The following is a 23,186-nucleotide window of genomic DNA, read 5'->3' as shown; positions in this document are numbered from 1 at the left end:
ATTCATGTAGATATGGGCTCCAAAGGCTTTCACCCTTGAGAGAATGAGCCACTTCACAGTTTCTGGTGTTGGGATAGAGGCTGATGGTAACAGAAGGGGACAGTGACAAAAATGTACGTCAGCAAATCCTAAGACGGAAAGATCAGCTCTGCATACTCCTAATGGCGGGGTGGCACTAGTCTAGAGGTTAGTATCCTGTATTTATTTGCTTCTTTAGCACCAATGAAAATCTGTTGCTACTCTCTGAGTCAAGGAGAGGTAAACTTTTTTCATGTGAAGAACCCCTGACATAAAACAAAATATACTCTAATATAAAAATTAAGAACCACAGTATTTTAGAAACTTAAGTTTTATAAGATATAACGTAAGTACATATCAACTGAGGTTTAAAATCTTTCTGTTCTTCATTATGGTAATCGCAGGGGGAGGAGGGAAATGGAGCACAAGGGGAGATAAAGAAGAAAAGACATGAAGCAAGAGACAAATGAGCAGAATGTTTCCCAAAACCCTGTGCAACAAAAAATTTCCCCTCTACCAACTCTGGTCTACTTCATAATGTTACAATACAAAACACACATACACAAACCTCCACAATCCTTCATATGAAAAGAGTTAGTCATTATAACGAGGTAGGAAAACTCTGTTCCAGAAACTAAGAAAAAGAGGGAGCATACACTAGACCTTCAAAACCTCTTTAAGTACTCTAAATGCATGCCACTTTAAAACCTCTTGCTAAGTGCTGCTAAGAGTTCCCTACCTTTTTTTCTCCACTCTTTTAATGCTGTATTAATAGCTGGAAACAAAGCCAACAAACTCGAAGTGATTACATCCCAGAAGTTCAAAAGAGGAGAGAAATGGGTTTACATTTTGTCCACCAACAGTCTTTTTAAAAAATAAGTAAGTGCATCTTAGCAAAAGTAAATTTAAAAAGAAAGGGTCAAAGCCCCAGATGTCAGCAATCAAGAAGGAGATGAATCAGGGGAGTAACAGGCCCTCTGCACCAGTCTTCCCAGGATTGGCTCAGTGGAGCTGCCACTGCCCCTTCATACACAGGCTTTAGCAATCAAAACCCTAATTTTGTGGCAGCAAAGCCTCCCTGCAGTGCCCCTTAAGTCTCTGAAACTCCCACTTGCTCTAAGGATTGTAATCCTGGGCCAAGCCTTAACTGTCATTCTCTTTCCCTAGCTGAGGTGGAAAGTTGAGGAGTGTAAAGGGAACAAAGCACTACCCTGAGCCAGAGTATCTCAGCTTCCAGCAGCTGGGGCCACCAAACAGTTTGGTTTGCCAACTGTTCAGAAGGGAGCGAGGGTACAATGTATGAGGGCAACCCCTGTGCTCAATTCTCCAGAGTGTCAGTTAGCATTTGTACATTTGGCTTGATAAAAACATATCAAAACCCTGTGGTTTCAGAGACCCTGGGTCAGGCCCAAGTAAACCAGAAAAGAGGTTCCTCCTGCCCCAGAACTGATGCTGAGAGAAAGAATCTGCCTTGGCTTCAGGGGTCCAGAAAGCTTGAGGACTGAGGTGGGGGGATCCAGAGAATGTTACAGACTCAGGCCTTTGGGATGAAACCCCAGAAACTCTAGAACCTGCCATCAAAGCCTCTTACATTAAAAGGGGGAAGGAAAAGTTGTTTTCCTTTAAATTTTTTTCCATCCAAAATATCCATTTGCAAAATAACTTCTCAGCCACGAGTCTCTGCCTCCCATTTCCTTGGAGACAGGGGATGAAGTGTTAAGATGGTCACAATACAGCCCGTATCCCAGATGAGATGCACCAAGCTCTGGGGGCAGGGGTATGAAGAGTGATCTTGGTTCAGCAGCCTAGTGGCTGGCACAGAAGGTTCAGAGAGAAGGGCATAAAGCAATGGCAGCAGGCTGGGAGCAGTGTTCTCTGCTGATAAGAGCACCTTTCCAAACTTAGTTTAAGAACAGAAGCCCTATAAAAGCATGCAAATGTTTAAAACTCAAAAAAAAAGCCTTTGCTTAAGTGAACAACAAATAAAAACATTTCTCACATAACTTGTTTTTCTTCCTCCCAGAAATTGTAGTGCTTAGACTCCTATTTCATTAAAATAATAAAATTAAGGAAGCCAACTCTTCCAAGTGCTCTGAGACTACATAACTATATATATTCTGCAGAAGCCAGATGACTATCCAGAAGGTAAGAATCAGGTTAGGACACCAACCACCAACCCCCTAGTCTTACACATGACATCCCTAGGAGAGGTGGCCTGATGTGTGTGTGTCCAGCAGACCCTCTCCCCATCACTGCTCAGTTAGCAGCATATAAGTAAGCAGTTATCTGGGGACTTCTTTACCTCCCTGGTGAACAGTAACATATCAAGTTAGCAATCACCTTAAGGGATATATTAGAGGCTTCAGACTCAATTTTTAGAAAATTATTTTTGTCTTTAAGACAAAATGATAAAAAGAGAGTAACACCATTTTACCCTGATCCATTTCCCTTCTCACAAGATAAACTTGTTTAAAATAAAATTTCTAACAACTACTCAAAGACCTCTGGAGATCTAAAAGAACCAGTGATTCATATTTTGCCACATTCTCAAATTTCCATCTTTTGAGGGCCAATTAACTAACTAAAACACAACACCTCAATACCGGCAAGGGTTCTACAAAGCCTGGAAGAGTTGGACAGCTGAGATGTGAAGCATGAATTCATCTGCAATTAAAAAAAGGCGCTACCTTTCCACCCCAGGGGACTATGCTGAAATAGCCTTACCTCTGAGTCCCGCTGAGCCCATGCGTGCCTTCTCTTGTTGGTACACATCTCTCTGCTGCTGAGTAAGTGTCAAAGTCTGCCCTTTGCTCTGGTATGTAGTACAGTACTTAATTACTTGTTCATAAGCACCTTTCATAAAACAAATCTCTGGTCTGTCCTAAGAAAAAATGTACCAAACACAAGTTTAATTTCAACTTGTACATACCTTCCATTGGACTCCAAAATTAAGTGGCATTCATTTCTCATAATTCCCAGAGAAGCTACTCAAGCCTAAGGTTTTGACTGCCACCTGAACTCTGAAGATTAAATATTCCTGTATGGAGCTTTCTGTATCTTTTATAGAAAACATCTATCCCACCATCCCACACATTAAAGGCAATGCTATATACCAAGCCCCAAATTTGGCACTCTGAATGTGGAAAGAGGCTCATTGCAACATAACAGGAAATGGTAGAGAAATAACAGTTCACAATGGTTCAAGTTCTCTATTAGCTACTATATACATCTACATCTCCCTATCTACCTAAAACACCATTTAATTCTCCCAATCACGGTGTATTTATGGGTATTATCAGACTTTTTCTTTTATTTTTTTATCATGGTAAATAAGCTTATAAAGCTTATAACGAAATACTGCAGCTTCCTGTCCAACCCTTCTCACCACTAGTCCTACTCCATGGAAGCAAAATAATTTTAACACTCTTAGCTGTTTTCTCTGATATTTACCCTCATGTTTTTAACATGTTTATACTGCTTCTTCTTCAGGTGTCAATTTTATACACTGTCTATTGTGACAGATGTTGATTTCCCCATTCCCACTACCTATTCCCCCCCCCATCTTTATGATATAGTTAAAGCAAAATCTGCCAGTATTTTGTTTACATCAAGACTTCTTGCTGCTAAGACAAGTGTGGTAATGACTACAGCAATTCACAAATATCCTAGCTCTCCTGGTAGGTAGGAGTGTATTTCCCTATTGCCCTCCTCACTTCGAAAGTCAGGCATGACTTGCTTTAGCCAATAAACATGAGTACTTGTGTCACTTCCAAATGGAAATGTAGGTGCCGGTGCATAATTTCCTATTCTTCTACCCCTGCTGTGACAATGTGTGCTCACATTAAAATGGAGCTTCCATCTGCCTGAGTTCCCAAATAACTAAAATGAGCAGATATTTGGGGACAGGTAAGCAGCAGGAGAGCATGATATTGTTTTCATGGCCTATCCTGATTGATAGCTCAAATAGGATACTTCTTTTCCTGTTCAAGTTTCGTCTTTTAGAACGTTAATAACCTCTTTAATTTGCTTTGTTTTCTGTATACCTATCATTCATTCTTCCTAAACTCTTCAATGTAATATAAAACCCTTCTCATGGTATTTTTTCACAACAACAAAGAAGCAGATAAGCTATTACCTCTATATTATTACTGGAGACCGCCTTCCTTCACTCTTCTTTCCATTTCTAATTGGCTGATTTCTAGGCCTGCTGTACCACTGGTATCTAGGAACAATGCTCTACCTCTATCCTCACTGAACTTTAAGTCTTTAAGTCTCGCTTTTCTTTTGTTTTTTTAATCCACCAATATCTTTCTAAGAAAGGGTGTGTGGTGTAGGACACATTTTTCTTCTATCCTCACATTTGTAAGTTTAGCTAGGGATAAATTTCCTCTCATTTTGAAGGCTTTGCTCTATTATCTTGCAGCCTACAGTGTCAATGTTTTCACTGAAAAGTATAAAGAAATTAAAGTAGTGCTCCCTTATCCAGATTTTAACTTCCTGCAGTTTCTGTTACTTAGCAGCAGTCCAAAAATATTAAATAGAAAATTCCAAAAATAAATAATTCATAAGTTTCCAATTATACAACATTCTGAGTATGGTGATGAAATCCCACTCTGTCCTGCCAAGGACATCATCCCTTTGTCCAACATATCCACACTGCATATGCTCCCTGCCCATTAATCACTTAGTAGCCATCTATGTTACTGGAATGAAAAAAACATGGTATATATAAGGTTCAATACTATTCATGGTTTCAGGCATCCACTAGGAGTCTTGGAGTGTACCCCACTGGGCTAAGTGGCAGAGTACCATACTTTAGTTCCTAAGCCCTTTTATATGATCTCCCCTTTGCTTAAAGCTCTCTAGAAGTTCTTCAAATTCTCTCTCTCCAAGTGTTCTCAAATTTCTTAATTATGGGTCTTGTGTTTATCCGTCACCCCACCCTGCTTTAACACAGGTATTGTGCTGAGCAGTTGGTGGGCCACTTTATTCTAAGATGCCAAAGTCTTTTCGTTCTGGAAAAGTTTCCAACATTAGTTGATAAAATCTTCTCATTTTCTGTTCTTTCTTCTTATTAACCTATTCCTATTACCCTTCCTATAACCACCACGGGGTCATTACTGGATCTTCTGTATTTATTTTTATTTTTCTTACCTTTTATGCTGTACACGTCTTTGACTTTGCTCTACTTTGATACATTTCTTGACTTTATTTGATAAACATTTCATTGAAAGTTATTTCATCTTTTTTATGTTTTTTGGAAATTTTCTTTAGCATCTGTCATTACCTTTCTCTAAGACCCCTTTCTCTGTTGGTTTGGTCTTTGGCTTTCATACTAAAGATTTTCTCCAAGTATCTAGTAATCCCTCCCTGTTACTTGTTTTTAAGAGTGAAGAAATTAAAAGACTAGAAGCTCCATGAGCACTGGCAGAGCTAAGGATCAACTGGTAAGCCTTCTTGTAGGGTGATGAGATGAAGTCCAGGAGTAGGTAAGTGCTTCCAATGAACAAATAGTTTAGCTCAGAGGTGCCCCTTATGACAGGGCTCCCCAACTCCCAGGCAGTGGACCAGTACAGTCCGTGGTGTGTTAGGAACCCAGCCCAAAGAAGAATTGGGCTGCAGGCAAGCGAGCACTACTGCCTGAGCTCCCATCTCCTGTCAGGTTAGCCAGGGCATGAGATTCTCATAGGAGCATGAATTGTATTGTGAACTACACATGCAAAGGATCTAGGTGTGCACTCCTTATGAGAATCTAATGTCTGAGGATCTGAGGTGGACCAGTGTCATTGCAAAACCATTCCCTGTGTGTGGAAGAGTTCCAGGAAACCAATCCCTGGTGCCAAAAAGGCTGGGGACCGCTGCCTTACGAGACCAGGCAGCTTTTCTAAAACTCTTGAATCTTCTTACTTAGGGAATGAGAGTAGGGAGATGCCAGCCTTCATGTATTCTAAGAGACAAGTGGTGTTAAGAACTAGGGCTTTACCCTTCAGGACAATGACATCTTCTTAATCATTGTTTTCAGTCTTAAGGCTTATTCCTACCCTCTACTCTTATCCCCAGATTTCTGGTGTTCCACAGGGGTAAAGGAAGGCTAACCATCTGGCCTAAAGCAGCAGCAAAGGTACTTGGGGGAGTTCTGTTGGTTCCTTATTCAGAATTTCAAATATCTCTACTATTTTTAGCCTTATGCCTTACTCCCTGCCTCCAAAGGTACCTGGCACCTTTGAATCTTCCCTATACTTCCTGAGTTTGTATCTTTTATTCCTTGTTAGTGATTTTCATGGGTTTCAGGGAGATAGTAAATATATATAGTCATGTTCAAGTGAAAGTCCTTTAAAAGCAAACTAGCCACCGAAGTTACTTTTAAATTGGTAAGTTTCCCTATCTGTGTCAGGCTGACTTCTTACAGATCCTGAGTCACATCTGTGGGTTGGGGTTTTGTTCGTTCATTTCACCGGTTGGTTTTGTTTTGCAAGAGGAACTCTTCAGGTGAGCAAATGAGAAGAAGAATCAAATGTTTCCAAACATATCCTGCTACTTTCTGTCCCCCACTCCCACAACTAAGAAGATTTAGTCTTCCAATGTAAAACTTTGGTAAGATAACATTAAAAGTTGCTGAAAAGTAAAATTATTAAACATTACATGAGCCACACTATCTTCAAGTACTGAGCGATGGTTTATAAAATGTAGTGAAACAGACCTATCAAAAAAAGTCATATGCATATTCTTGCCATGTAACTATATGGTTAAGGGCCATCAGCTGAAAATCGCTTAAGTTTAATGCAATTTCTGAAAGCTTTACATTAAAAGGTTTAAAGTGTAAAGCATTTTATTTTCGTAGTTTTATTTCCAATTGTCTTCTTTCACCTAAGTTTATAAAAGTTCCTTTAAAGAACAGACGGAAATCTTTTTTTTGGCCCTCATGAACATAGGTCCTGGAAGACTTCAATTCAAAGTTCAGTGTTAACCAACTTGGCCTTCCTTTTATGTTTCCACTTATATGAATGAAGGGAGATCCCTTCATTCCTGTTTTCTACAGAGATGTAATCATAGGTATCATATGCAAAAATCATGTGTTTGCTCATAGGTAAAAACATATAACCAACTAGTCATTCCTGTCAAAGGAACTATAAAAATAACAAATAAGTCCAGGCGTAGTGGCTCACGCCTGTAATCCCAGCACTCTGGGAGGCCGAGGTAGGAGGATCATGTCAGTCCAGGGCTTCAAGACCAGCCTAGGTAACATAATGAAACCCCATCTCTACAAAAAATAAGCAAAATTAGCCAGGTATGGTGGCACGTGCTTACAGTCCCAGCTACTTGGGAAGCTGAGGTGGGAAGATCACTTGTGCTCGTGAGGTTGAAGTTGCAGTGAGCCAAGGTCATGCCACTGCACTCAACCTAGGCAACAGAGTGAAGGAAAGTTTAAGGGTGTGTGTGTGGGGTGTGTGTGTGTGTGTGTGTGTGTGTGTGTATTTATTTAGACAGAGTCTCACTCTGTCGCCCAGGCTGGAGTGTAGTGGGGCGATCTCGGCTCACTGCAACCTCCGCCTCCTGGATTCTAACAATTCCCCTGTCTCAGCCTCCTGAGTAGCTGGGACTACAGGCACACATCACCACACCTGGTTAATTTCTGTATTTTTAGTAGAGACTGGGTTTCACCATATTGGTCAGGCTGGTCTCAAACTCCTGACCTCAGGTGATCCACCAGCCTTGGCCTCCCAAAGTGCTGGGATTACAGGTGTGAGCTACCGCATCCAGCCTAAGCTTCAATATTTTTTAAAGTTCAGTTTAAACATCAAGCTGGTAATAGCAACTATGAGTGATATAATCATACACTGTAGATAATTCAGAACTCTTATTACACTAACTGGAAAAATTTCTAAAGCACCCAGGAATAAGGTGGCAGCTTAAAATATTGGTATGTCATTTTGTCAGCTTGTAAGCTGGAGTAATCAACATGAATTACATACATTTGCAAACTACTTTTCAAAAAGTAAGGTGGTTTCATTTGTTCTGAAGATAAGACATTCCTTCAGTGAAAGAACACAGATTGAAACACAGTCTGCAAAGACCTTATAAGGAACTGCCATGAAGAACTGAAAAAATTCTGAAAAAACCAGATGTCACAAGCTTTAGGAGACTGAGACTAGGCTACAACTCATTTAAGCTGTTTGCTCACACAGCAACAACTCCATGAATATATCTATGCATGGATTCTATAAGGAAAGACTATCAAAGAGAACACAAACAGTAAGAGATGAGTGTACTATTAATTACACGTACTTTCAAGCAACAAGTCTTTATTATGTACAATGACTATTTAAACCCAAAGGTGGATGGTAAATGAAAAACTAGTCATCTAAGCTAAATAGGAAATACGTATTCTTTAAACAGATGGATACCTGCTGTGTTCGGTGTACACACTTAACAGCCATCCACTTTTGCTCAGAGCTAAAAGGGTATTCAGTTTTTCTGATGTAGTCTTGTTGAAGTCCATCAAGACCCATCTGTATAGCACAAAAAGAAAGTTAATTCTCACCTATATGTGATTATTTTTTCCTTTAACAAAGAACAAGGATCACAACTTGTAGCTAGGTTGGCTGGATTATTTTTCAGTTAACGGTGAAAGAATAAATGCTCCATTTATATATACTGTACTTCCCTACACATCAGTATACATTTTCAACATGAAAGCCCAGGTATGTAGATAGAGTCTAAGGCAGGTTTTCTGGATTGTACGCTGACTAAACCTCCCACACCCACTATATTAATCCCTCTACCAGCTCAAATTCTGAAAGGAAGCAGGATATAAATAAATAAAACTACCCAATCAATTCTGAGCATGTATTTTTATAATCAATAGAAGTTTCAGATTAAATCTCTCACTTCTTAGGGACTCAAATGTCTCACTTGTTATCATCCTAGTCCCTTACCCTCCACCACTTTATATCCTGAATACTACCAGTCATATTGTTGTTTTCCCTCCCAATCACCTTTGCATCAGTATCAAATATGCAAATATCAAAAATAACAAAAAATATCTTCCAAATATCAAAAAATGCTTAAATACTCAAAATTCTACCATGTATTGCTTTCTATTTTCTATTGAAACATGTTCAGGCTCTTCTTCTTGGCCTTAAAGGTTCTCCAGAAACCCACCACATACAGTGTCTATAAAAATCCTCCTGGTCGGCCGGGCGTGGTGGCTCATGACTGTAATCCCAGCACTCTGGGAGGCCGAGGTGGGCGGATTCTGAAGTCAGGAGATTGAGACCATCCTGGCTAACACGGTGAAACCCCGTCTCTACTAAAAAATACAAAAAATTAGCCGGGCGTGGTGGCGGGCGCCTGTAGTCCCAGCTGCTCGGGAGGCTGAGGCAGGAGAATGGCGTGAACCCGGGAGGCAGAGCCTGCAGTGAGCGGAGATGGTGCCACTGCACGCCAGCGTGGGCGACAAAGCGAGACTCCGTCTTAAAAAAAAAAAAAATCCTCCTGGTCACACAAATACATTTCATTTTATCCAGTTTGGCCAATTCATTAGCCACAACCCACTCTATGCTCTTTTACTCCTCTCTACTTCTACTTTAGTTCATTCCCTAGCTTACCTTATCTAAACCCTTCCTATCCTTCAAAGCCCTCATATCCCAGCTCTGAATTTGCATTGTTCTTATATGTAACTTAATGTTTAAGATTTCAGTGTCTGCTGTCTTGGATTGCCTTTTATCTCAAGAATGTCAGTATAAATTCCTTACCTAAAATGTGAGGTCTCTGCCCATAAAAAGATAGGTTCGTACTCTTTATCTCTCAAAGAAACTAATATCTTTATAAGCATAACACAGGAAATACTTGATAACTAATTCATGCTTTGAGTACTATACTATTTTAGTTGTAAGGAGACCAAATGATACAGAAATGTGCTTTTCTGCCAAGGAAACTATATATTCTAAAACTGTAAATTTTATTTCATTAAATATGTTATAATAACCTGTAATTCTATACTGTCTCTCATTTCAAGCAACCTCATTTAGAAGCCTCTTGCTTTACACAAGTATCAAAATTTCCTTTGAATACTCTTGAGGTAGGAATAGTGATTTTTGTTGTGAGTGACAGCCTGTACTTACTAGGTTTCTCACTGAATCAAATATAGGACTTAGGGGATAAGGAGACAGATTGGGACAGATGAAAAGTTAACTGAGACTTCTTCTGCCCAAAACAAATTATAACTTTACAATCATTTTGAAAAATTAACAAAGGACAGAAAGGAAAGACTGGGAAAAGAAAGCTGTTCTCTCATGACTGTGTTATTATCTTTACATAGAAATACTAAAGAATGTTGCCTTTTATTCATTCAAAAGTTAGTATTTATCAGCAATTACACACATTTATGAAGTATTTCACATGCAGATCTCAATATTGTGGAGGACAGGAACATTTCTTCATAAGAAATCAACGACTGTTCATTAGTTTGTAACTTGCATGTGAACAATAAAGTTATAGTGAAAAACCTCTATACTTTATATTTACAGGAGTAAAACTGATACCCAAAAGATAGTAAAAACAATGTAATAGTATGAGTTTTTTTCACTCAATACCTAAAAACCAGTAATACTGAAATTGATGACACTGCGTTCTGTTGTGAGGGTAGTGTCTCATATGTCAAAGAAGAGAAATTTAGGTACATACCTTCATTGCAAGAGCAATTAAGGCTCCTTCTGTTGGCTTCCCCATTAGAGTATTGTTTCTAATTACAGCATCATTGCACACACAGCCCGCCTAAGAAAAATACACATAAACTATGAACCTATCACTGTGTCTTAAGTTATTATGAAGAAAGTCACCGTCTTGGAAAACAAAGTATTTACCTCAACAATTCTGCTAACAGCTGGGTTATAGAATCCATGAACAACATCACCATCAACAATCACTTCCCCAAATTGATTATAGCCAACTCCAGTAACCTAAAGATCACAAAGTGGGATCAATAATACAAACACTACAAACACGTGCTGGTGACAAGACCTATAAAACCCAAAAACTATACTGAGTTCTGTTCATTTTATTTATAATGACACTGTTAAAGTGTTTATCTAGAAAAGTATTAAAACTTGTCTTTAAAAAGGACATTTAGTAAAGAAATATAGATTCTAAATCTCATCAAAATTATTAATCTAAAAAGACATTGTTTTCTACTTACAATATACTATCAAAAGAATAAGCTATGAAAATATACATAAACTTAAACTTATATGACATTACACTTATATAGCATACTACAGTTTGCAAAGAACTCAAATCCATTACCACATGTAACATATAACACAAACCTGTGACTTTGACAAAAGTAGTATTCAAAGTATTCTTTCTGCAAACATGCAGGCCTGGAGACATTGAGATATATGCTAGCACTTACAAATCACTTTAACACAGCATATTACACACCAATTTTAAAAATCAGAGGTAGAGACAAACCAGGTATTTATATCAGATGTCTAGAACAAACCAAGCCAAACAAAAGGAAATTTCACAATAAAAATCATACAATTTAGTGGCCAGGTGTGGTAGCTCACATCTGTAATCCTAACACTTGGGAGGCCGGGGCAGAAGAATCACTTTAGCCCAGGAGTTCAAGACCAGCCTGGGCAACAAAGCAAGATCCATGTCTATTAAAAATAAAAATAAATAAAAAATGTTTCATGACATAATTTAGAGGTAAACAATTAACAAATGATTAATGCATTACATATAGCATGACCTTAAAAGAAAAACTAATATTCTACCTTCCATATCTGGATCATATAAGCACATGTAATCCCAATGACCCTTCTGAATCATCCAGAAAGGGCACATTCACCAACACAGCATGGGGGATCTTTGACCAAATCTAACACCATAAATATCGAGTCTCTTTTCAAAACCTATGTAAAATGGACGTAAATAAACCCAAGTACAACTTCTGTCAATTTGTCTAATGCTTATTTTTCTCAAAGAATTAGCTATAAATACATTTTAAATTACTGTACCCAACATAAGTAGTGTTAAGAGCATTCCAGTCAAAAATCCTGCAGAGACTGAGTAGGATTAGACTTGTCCATAAGCATCTTCAGTGCACAGTGATGTGCACTTAAGAGACAATGTATCAATATATAATTGTTAAAATAAAATGATTCATTCATTCATTTATTTATTCATTTATCAAGTATTTATTATTATGAAGCAGGCTCTGTGCTAGGCAATATAGTTCCTGTTCTCTTATAATGAGGAAAAGGGACAGAAAATTTTACCTAAGATAAGGACTAAGAGGTATGAAATGCTAAGAAAACATATAACATAGGGCCACTTCTGGGTGTTCTGAAGAATTGGGTTGAATTAAGGTGCAAAGGATGAAGAGGCATTAGACTATCCTAAACAGTGAGAAAGGCAGCAAAGTTCCTAAAGTAGGAATAATTGTGTCACATCAAAAGAACTATAAAGCCAGTACATTTAGTGCATAGAAAGCAAAGGGTACCATATAAGGATAGAGGGGAAAATACGGGACAGAACATGTACGACTTTGAGAGGCCACAGTTCAGGATCCTAATCACAATGGAAAACCATTGGAGCATCTTAATTTATGGAGTGACATGCTAAAAATTTGGTTCTAAAAGGATCCCTCGAGCTACTTACGGAGTGAGGGCATCAAGAATGGATAAAGACCAGTCAAAAAGCTTTATCAGAATGGCAGGTGAGAAATGGCGGTAACTTAAAGAAGCTGGCTATAAAGTAGATGGCTGGGAAAATTCTTTAGAAGTCAAAATTGGCAGGATTTAATTATGGATAGATGAAGGGGTGACCGAAAGAGAGATGTCAAGGAGGAATCAAAGTTTTGGATTGAACAAGTGTACAAGCGAAATGAGACAAAGACTTGGTAGAATCACAGAGAGAGAAAATAACTCCGCTACTAATTTACAGCCCTTTTGAAGGTAAGACACTGGAACTGTTAGGAATGTTAAACATCAAGTTTCTTAAAGCGATACTGTTTTTGTTTGTTAAAAACCTATAGAGTACCTCAGCATGCAGACCATCTGAAGTAAATATGTGAGTAACAGTCATTTCATTCTTCGTCAGTGTTCCAGTTTTATCTGAACAAATCACATTACAGCAGCCTAAAGAATTAAATCATTACAAGTCACCAAAAGAATCAAGGAGAAATATAGGTTCATTTAAAAAACAAATCAAAGACTAGAATCCTGTCCTACTTCTCTGAATTTTATAGAGATCAAACTCATTGGTAATTTTAGATTAACTTCCCTCATTATGCTTGTTTCAGCATAAGCAGTTTCTGAAATTAAAAATAAAAATTAGATGTTGACATTTTCTTATTTACATACAGTTAGTTTCTACAAAGTTACTTCACATTAGCTTTATGTAATGATCTTATATAACATCTTTGCTAGAAAGTTTGGAGAGTTCCTAAATATAAACCCATATAATTTCTTCAGTAGGGATTTTTCAAGGTATTTCAGTTTCTCGTATATGGAGTAGATATTAAAATACAAACTAGAAATTAAATTCAGTACATTTTTGGAGTTTCAAAGCCTATTGCACATAAAGTTTTGTTAGAGCAAGATAACTACTATAAATTTACTGTTCTTACAGGCAAATTCAACTCAAGTATGACATTTGGGATCTGTAATAATACATTATCTTCTTTGACACGTCACAAAAAAAAAAATTCTATTAATTTTACTCCAAGATTTCAGTTGCTGTATGGATTTTTCTTAACATGATTTGAGCATTAGAACATTATGATGTAGAAAGATTTCTCTTCAAGCCCCTTACCTAAGGGATAGGAATTTTTAATTGCCTTTTTCGGTTGTTAAAACCATATCCAATTTTGCCATAAGCCAAACATCATTATGCAAATCTCTAAGATAAAAATTGTAAAACTCTGAGATGATTCACTATTGACATAAATTTATGCATCATTGCATAAGAATGCTCTTAACACAGACTTACCCAGAGTTTCAACAATAGGCAGTTTTTTCACAATGGCCCTTTTCTTCACCATTCTCATAACACCAAGAGCTAGTGTCACTGTGACCACAATGGGGAGACCTTCAGGAATTGCTGCTACAGCCAAACTATAACCAATATATACAAAGTATAAAATATAGGTTAAACAATACTCACAGCAAAATTTAAATTGGATGTTACTTAAAGCTTAATAAAATGCAAAATTAATATAGTCAATACCTAAAAAATAAACTTCTCAAAAGGAAGAGAAAGTTAACATTTACTGGATACCTAGTAGCTGCCAGGTTAAGCACAGTGGTTAAAAAATGTAGGTTCTGACATCAAATTGCCTGGATTTGTATCCCTGGCTTCACCATCTCTTACTTGTGTGATCCTGAGCTACTTACTAATCTAGGTCTGCAGTTTACTGTCCTCATCTATAAAATACAGATAACTATAAATGTTCAAACAAAAACTTATACATGAATGTTCACAGCAACACTATTCACGATAGCCAAAAGATGGAAACAGGCCAAATATTCATCAACTGATAAATGTAAAATTGTGACATCCATGCAATGGAATATTACTTTAGCCACAAAAAGGAATGAAGTACTAACACATGTTACAACATGAATAAACCTTGAAAACCTTGCTAAGTGAAAAAAGACATATACAAAAGGTCCCATATTCTATCATTCCATTTATATGAAATATCTAGAAAAGGCAAATCCATAGAGACAGCAGATTAGTGAATGGTTGCCAGGGGCTAGGGGAAGAGGGAAACTGGGGAGCGACTGCTTAATGTGTACAGGGTTTTCTTCTGGCATGATGAAAAGGTTCTGAATCCAGATAGCAGTTAACAGTTGTAAAACACTGTGACCATACTTAACTCCACCAACTTAACTCCTTAAAACTATAAATTTTTATGATATGTGTATTTTATCACAGTTTAAAAAATCATTTCACTCTTGTCTTTTATAATTAAAAAATAACAAGTCTTTCTTTGTGCCATTCCAAATACTACCTCTTGACTCTGCTAGAAATAAGGACATAAGCAATCCAACCCTTCATTCTACCACTGTTCCCTCTGCTGCTTCTACTTCCTAATTTCCATTACCAACTTCTCTTTGCATAATCTAGTACATTAGCATCTGTTTCTATAACCGTAATTGACTATTTCATGCTTTATTTACTGGTTGATTTTAAAGTTGAAAGCAAATAAGCAACAATATTATTAGCTAAACAATACACACTGAAGAGTCAAGAAATATGTATTATCATTAATACTTCCTTTTCTCCTTTGGGCTACTCAAAGAGAATGTTCCTAGCTCAAAAGGAATCCTTTTTTTTTTTTTTTTTTCCTTTTTAAAATGCTTCCATTAAGGAAAAATAGGCATCATCACTTACAATCTAGATACAATGAATCTTTTCAATCTTATATTTAAGTCATCTTAGCAAAACTTTGTAGAGGAATAAATAAATTGTAAAAAACTTCACTCTAAATTTTCATTTTAACGATAACCCAAAACTATTCCTGGGCTTGAAGGCATCTATACCTGAAATGGGTAACATCTTTTGGATGCAACTAACTGCTCATCCACTGTTTTTGGTGAACTTGGAACATATTTATCTTATAAATACTGATTTCAGATTTCAAAACATATTTCTAACAGGCTCTAGCTTATCATTCTAGTTCTTCTTTCTTGCATTTGTTCTGTCAAATTGCAACACTTCTAAAACCATTGATGGTTCCCAATTGTGTTGAAAAGAGAACAGCTACCTTCTTTGGTCCATGACTGCAAAACATTTTCAATTTTAGATTTATAAACACCAATTACAATGATGACTCCAATGAATTTTTCTACTTCTGCATAATCTATTTCCTTTTAATCACTTTTATATTCATACCAGTCTTCAGCAGTTCTCCATTTAAAAACAGTATGAAGTCAATGCTGGTAAACATCATAAAAGATGAATGAAATAGGGTCATATATTCGTTTAGCAAAAAGAGATGGTCCAGATTCTTGCTAAAAACTACTGCATGATAGAGTCCTTGCTGCAGAATGATTAACTGGAAGAGAATACCTTTTTCTTTTTTGTCCTTAAAAACAGACTGCTCACTCATCAAAACTAAGGAGTTTGAGAAGATCTAGAGTATCATCATCCAAAGACTCAGTCTTGAGATTTCACTTGTATGATTAATTTCACCCACATCCTTACAGCCTACAGTGCTTCTACTTGGCTCCTTGCACTGATCTTCTGATTTGCCTAATCATTGTGAAAAGTCTTCTCTGTCAATTATTCTTTTTGCCATTATAGTAGAAAGTGAAAAATTTTGAATTCTCACTTTTGTTCAATGAAAGCTATAACAAACGAACCTAAAGACTGTGCCTTTTGACTTCTTTTACACCTTCTTAAATGATGCAATACTTTAGGAAACACAATAAGAAAACTAAATAATAAGAGAATAGTGATGATTTATTTTATTACATCAACCTTCTAAATGATTCCATCATTTTTCTGCTTTCTTATTGTTTTAGTCATCTTCAGCACTCTTGCAAATAATTGTTAAAATATTTCCTAGGGTGAAGAAATTGTAACATACTTCAAGAGGAAAAATAGGATCATTAAAGGTCCCATAATGTAGCTTATATTTATAAAAGATTCCAGTGGATCCATACTGCAAAACAGAATTGCAAAACAGAATGAGTTTTATTCTGTTTGAAAATTTTTAAGTTTCTTGTCCTTTGGAAGACCTTGAAGAAAAAATAAAAGTTATGATATGTCAATCTGTACAAAAAGAACTCAAATAAAACCCCAAATCCTCAAAAACTAAAAATGATCCAATGGATAATATGTCAGTGTTTAATATCTCAAACTTATTCCCTATTTTAAATTTATTTTATATTTAACCCATGGCTTTTTTAAATACAAATTTAAACCAAGAGTTTCAAATTGCATTTTCACCCCCTTGAGAAATAAAAAAAAAAAATTCCTTCACTATATCACAAATATCTTTTTACTTCTCATTCATGATTCCTTGTAATCTATTTGACTTTTCTTTTTGAAAGACATTGACTTTTGTTCTAATATTTGAAATATTTCCTATGCCTACAACAGATGTCTACCAGGATTTCTTTTCCTTATTCTTGCCCTTTCTTATGTCTATTATCATCTTACTTTCCTTCACCCGTGTTTTGCTGGAATTCATACAAGGATGGGTAGGAAATGAATGTTCTACTTGCCTACTTATTTGTAACTAATCGGACCAATCCTTTGGCTAGGCCTAATTTACAGATTTATGATCATTTGCCCCGTAATCTGTTACCACTGCTCCACTATATTCTAATGCAATCTGATGTTGCTATGGATGAAGAGCTAATAAAATAATCTTCCCCTTCTGGATTTGATTAACTCCAGTTCTATTCACCTAGTGACCTGGTAAGAATAATATATCAAATATGCTGCTAGGTAACACTGCTATGATTAAGGAATTAAGGGACTAATAAAATCTCTCTGGACGAGGAAAGTTATAATTATCTTATAGGAAGTCATAGCTTTGAGTTTCTAAAGTGTAGTAACTCTTATAACTAGACACGTCCCTTGCAGGCATCTGGAAACACATGTTTCAAAATATGTCTCTCATAGAGATATTTTAACCCAAGGTAAATCCCACACTCACAAGGTTGACCTTATCTCCTTTTACTTGAGTGAATTGCTACATGGACTGCTGCAGACTCTTAGAAGGCTGCCTGAAGTTACCCTGCTGTGTTCAGGGCACAGGTATCAGATGTGGTCTGTGAATGTCTTGTGAGTTGGAATGTTTAGAAGAACCTAAAAAGACCCCGTGGTAGAAACTGCAGTTGCTAATGAGAAGTCTGATGCCAGCGTAGTTACCCTTCCTTTGTAGATGTCCTGACATTTTTTCTTTAGTTTCACAATTATGTATCAAGGTTGAAGTTTTTTCCATTCTGCTTGGCATTTAGTGAATTCTTTCAATCTATAAAGACTTATTTTGCCTTAGCTTGAGAAAATATTTGTGTGTCATATCTTACATAATTTCTCCTTACATCTTTTTGAAACTCCAATTAGTTAGAAATAGTATTTCTGAAATTATTCCTTTTCATCATTTTATCTCATTCTTTCTAAGACTTTTTACTCTTTTTAGGGGAGGAACCTCTTTGAATTTATATTACACCCCTTCAATGGAATTTTTAATTTCAGCATTCATAATCTTAATTTCTAAAAACTCTTTCTGTTCTCTGATCCTTTTCTACAACCATCTATCTCATGGATGCAGTTTCTTCACAAGTCTCCGAAAATACAAACACTTGGTTTTTAAATCTGTGTTCATTTCTTCAATGTTTCGTTTTCCTCTGAAATTGATTATTCAATTTCTATATTGTGAACTTTCTCTTTCATGCTGCTAATTTTCAATTAGCCAATCCTTAATTGTCTATTTATATATAAAAAGGCAATAATGCATTAGTAATTCCAGACATCTAGTGTGGGTTTTCTTCATTACCATATATATACATTTTCATTTTTCTGGAGGTAATTTTAATATATGACTTCTGAACTATTTATGTAGCGATATTATACTCTTATGGTCTCCATGTAATACTGACCTCCATAATAAAACATAAGCTATGTCCATTAGAGAAATAAAAGAGGCAAAAGAGACTCCAATTATGAAGTATTGGAACTTACCTTACACTAATAGTAAACATTTCCAGGATATCTTTTCCCAGTAACCAGCCAACCAACATGATGATTCCTGAAAGACAAACAGTTATTCTTCCCTTTTACATACAATCACCTAGAAGGAATAGAACAAGCTGAAGGCATCTAAAACATCCCTTGACAATAAAAGGGAAAGCATATCAGATCACAATTACAAGATTTTATAAAAATCCATTAAACAGGGGAGGTTAAAGTTAACACTGCTTAATGTGAATACTGTGCATACTCACATAGGTACACGTGTGCTCACACAGTTTTACTGTTGGTTGACACTGCTCCCATCTATCCCTTAAAGCAATAGTATCTTACTATTTTTTTAAAAATTACCAGTATTTTCATACAATGAAAAACAGAAGGTGGCAGCAAACATATAGGTCTTCTATTTAATATCAAACGTGCAAAATTAAACCCTAAAACTTCATTTTCCATAACACAATATCCGGACACTTCTCAGCAAATCCATACTACATACAAAGGGACACTTAGGACTTGGCTCAAAAAGTGATGTGCCTTACGTTAAGCACCTACGACTGCACTAACATCTAAAAATTACTACTTTCAAGGCATTTCAAAAATTTAAAAATCAATTAAACCAATACTCCTTGTTTTAACCTTTTATCTTTGAAAGCAACAGGGGTAAAGGGGCACACAAGCAGGTTTGTAAGGAAAAACCAAACAGATTCATCAGAGGTTTGATAAAATAAACCTATCTCAAGACTGTAAATCAATATGAACATTTAAGACAAGGTTTTTTTCATCTTTGTATAGCTAAAGAATATCCAAATAGTAACTTTCTAAGATCCTATCCCAAACACTATCATGATGGAATTATGTAAAAAGGATTATACCAGGGGTCAGTAAACTACAATCTGTGGGTCTCTTGTCTGCTTTTGTGAATGAAATTTGTTGGAACACAGCCACACTCATTTATTTACATATTTTCTATGATTGTTTTCATGCTAATGGCAAAGTAAACTATTTCCAACAGAGACCATATGGACTAAAATATTTACTATCTAGTCCTTTACAAAAAAAAAAAAAAATTGCTGACCCCTGATCTGGCTCTTGACCTTGGCAAGAGAAATTATGTCCAATGTGATATACTAACATAAAACCAGATAATCATAAAGTTGAAACATATTTATTACTAAACTTGAAATGGTTTTATGGTATAGTGCTAATAGAAACTACAAAGATTTAATTGGCTAGAATGTCCTTCAGTTTATCAAATTCACTATAAAATTTCCAGAAAAGAGCAATAATCAAATGAAAGGAGTTATGAGGGCATACACACCAGTGAAAAAAAACTAAGACAACTTCCTACCCTTCTACTTTATGTTTACAATGAAGATAGATGGATAAACAGAATTACTATTTAAGAAGTTATTTCAACTAATATTGTATTAACAGAAATAGTGCTTCAAAATTGCATTACTCCTGTAATCCCAGCACTTTGGGAGGCTGAGGTGGGCAATCATGTGAGTTCAGGAGTTCAAGATCAGCCTGGCCAATGTGGTAAAACCCCGTGTCTATTAAAAATAAAATTAAAAAATTAGCCGGGTGTGGTGGCGCACACCTGTAATCCCAGCTACTTGAGAGGCTGAGGCAGGGAAATCGCTTGAACCCTGGGAGGCAGAGGTTGCAATCAGCCGGGATTGTGTCATTGCACTTCAGCCTGAGCAACAAGAGCGAGACACCGTCTCAAAAAAAAAAAAAAAATTGTATTACTGACTTTGAAATACTGTTAGCTGGAATAATTAACATGGTAAGAAAATTAAAGGAGAAAAGGCTTCAAAATTAATGCAAGTGCTTAATGTGTGATAAAAACGTGACTTCAACCCCATGAATAAAGACTGGATTACAGAATTAATGGGATAATTAACTTGAGTAAAAAAGTTAAAACTCTGCCTTAAGTCATGTACTAAAATAAATTTTAAATAAAATAGTAAAATGTCAAAAATAAAAAACTATACAACAATGTTTTAATAAATGTTCTTATAAACATGAGGTTGGGAAATCTTTAGGACTAGAACAAAACCAACTTAATTGCAGAGATTATCAATAGGAGGGTGATAACAGAATCTCAAGGAAGAGGGGATGTTTTAACCCATTTGTGTCTGAGGTTGCAATTTTTTGAATTTTTGCAATCAGACCTTGGCAATGACCTTGAGCAGTAGGATATAAATAACTCCCACATGCTTAGCGATCCAATAATGGAACACTAGTCATAAACAGTTAATTACATATATTGCCCTCTTACCAAGTTTATTCTACATGCCTCAAAGGCAATTTAAATGGGAAAAAAATACTTATAACTTATACAACAAAAATACTGAAAATCTAGTCATATAAAAAGCTTTTATCAATCTAAGACTCAAGACACAGGAAAAGGGACAATAATCACTGGCAGGTCATAAAATGAAATAAAAATGATCAACCCACACATGACAAAGCATTCGGTTTCCCTAATAACTGTGAAATCAAACAATGAGAACTCTTTTATTTACAGTTGAAGTTAATGACAACACTTAAAGCTGGCCAAAAATTTAAAAGGTACATGGATCCCCTTTGACTAAATAAATTTTATTTCTAAGAATTTTTCCTTAAAAAAGAGAGGTATTTACCAGAAGATACCCACACTGGAGAAGTATTTATATAATAAAAAAAAACTCAAAAAATCCTAAATGTCTAGAAGAGGTCTTCTTATATGTTTTCCCACAAAATAGAATACTATACAACCTTTACATTTGTTTTGTGTGAGCATCAATCTAATGACAAGAGTTTTATGACAGGACATGTGAAATAAAAATAGAAAAGCAGTCCATAAAACTACAGTATTACATTTTTGAAAGATAAATACTCAAATGTTTAAAGAAATATTTTCTGATTACAAGAATCAGAGTTCTATTTTTTCTTTGTTGAAATGAATAATGACTAGTAGTCTTACAATTTTAAAAAGTATTAAACTTAATAAAAAAAGAAAAGCCAATAAATAAAACTAGAATACCACCACCCTTCACATTCAAAAAAGAAAACTCAAATAAAAATATACACATACTCACTCTTCTCTTACCTATTATACCAAAGGAGTAAAAAGAAAGTTGTTTTCCTAAGAGGTCCATGCTCTTCTGCAGAGGGGTTTTTGGTGCCTTGATAAATTGAAGAAGAGTGTCACCACAATTAGCCATATTTACTAAGCTTTATCAAGTGTCAGGGACTTGCTAAGTGCTTGACAAAGCAATTCCTAAGTTAACCATCCAACTCTCCCATAAGGTAAATAAATAAGCACCTTCACTGAGAAAACTGAGACTTAGATTTTACACAATGCCCAAGGTCACACAGTGAGGAATAGAAATTCTCTACTTTTAAAAACCTGTTTATTTGAAAAGGTCCATTCTCCCTATGCTTCCTTCTGAGAAAAAATCTGTTCTCCCTCCTACCAACCACTGCAGGACTTCATTACCATCAGCTGCTCTCTCACTTACTTTTCCAATTTTCCCCTTTCTGTATCCACAAACATGCTAGTAACCCAGGTCTTTTAATCCCCCCTCATCTGCTAACCCTCTTCTCTATTCATCCCTTCACTACCACGCCTCTTGGAATGAGTTCCCACTCTGCATCACATACTGGAGTTTTGGCAGGTTACCTGAGAAATCCAGAGGATTTGGGGAGAACATGACATTTGCAGAATGCAACTTCCTTTTAAATAAGAAAGTATTTAAAATGAACTCATCTTTAATACTTTTAGCCAAGAATATTTTGTAGGTTATTTTACTTGGCAATCTTTTCCCTGCCACCCTTACTTGGAATTATGTGAAGTTGAAAAAATTTGATAGAAGACATGTTCCAAGGTACAAATATACTAATTACTAATCCTTAAAATTACCACAACACTAATCTCTGAAAATAATAAGATCTACAAATAAGTGGTTAAAAGCCTTTTTCTGCTATAAACAATGAGTAAAGCTCAAAATCCTTTAGAATACTAACAACATCAATTTAGACCTTTTCAATTACAGGCTTTCCAATTATGTTTCTAAACAGAGACAACTGATTTCCATTCTGAATAAAATATTGCTCTCAAAAGTATACAAAGTAATCCAATATTCTCTACTTACAATGAAGAATTCCAGATTTGGAACAAATACATCATTAACATATTAAGTACTCACCTCTTCTGCTTGCATCATTTTAAAAACCTCCCCAAATTCAGAATTTTCTCCTGTTCCAATGACAACACCCTAAGGGGAAAAACAGGAAAATACATTTACATCCAGATGAAATGTAAACCAAAACACATACACACACACATCCAACAACTTTCAAAGTCTTACCTACAGTGAAGATGTCTAACATACACACTCGTAAGATTTCCTTAGCAAATTTACTTTTTTGTGTTACTGTCATAACCATTTGCCCCTTATGAT

At 36.0% G+C, this 23,186-nt stretch overlaps 1 protein-coding gene across 7 annotated transcripts in view; it reads right to left on the bottom strand.

Moving 5' to 3' along the window:
- Window positions 1–23,186, bottom strand: part of ATP2C1 (ATPase secretory pathway Ca2+ transporting 1) — a 158,541-nt gene that overhangs the window by 39,468 nt on the left and 95,887 nt on the right. For all 7 annotated transcript variants that reach the window (XM_010380319.2, XM_010380329.2, XM_010380337.2 and 4 more), the window contains 9 exons: window positions 22,932–23,000; window positions 21,833–21,908; window positions 18,727–18,793; window positions 14,017–14,141; window positions 13,066–13,163; window positions 10,884–10,979; window positions 10,705–10,794; window positions 8,424–8,528; window positions 2,743–2,899 (listed from right to left, as the gene is read on the bottom strand). In XM_010380319.2, coding sequence (XP_010378621.1) covers window positions 2,743–2,899; window positions 8,424–8,528; window positions 10,705–10,794; window positions 10,884–10,979; window positions 13,066–13,163; window positions 14,017–14,141; window positions 18,727–18,793; window positions 21,833–21,908; window positions 22,932–23,000 — 883 coding nt within the window. The remainder of the gene's footprint in view (window positions 1–2,742; window positions 2,900–8,423; window positions 8,529–10,704; window positions 10,795–10,883; window positions 10,980–13,065; window positions 13,164–14,016; window positions 14,142–18,726; window positions 18,794–21,832; window positions 21,909–22,931; window positions 23,001–23,186) is intronic.

Source organism: Rhinopithecus roxellana, chromosome 1 (genome assembly GCF_007565055.1).
Source record: "Rhinopithecus roxellana isolate Shanxi Qingling chromosome 1, ASM756505v1, whole genome shotgun sequence".
Lineage (NCBI taxonomy): Eukaryota > Metazoa > Chordata > Mammalia > Primates > Cercopithecidae > Rhinopithecus > Rhinopithecus roxellana.
Note: the sequence above shows the minus strand (reverse complement) of the source record. Positions and strands in the feature narration are given on the sequence as shown.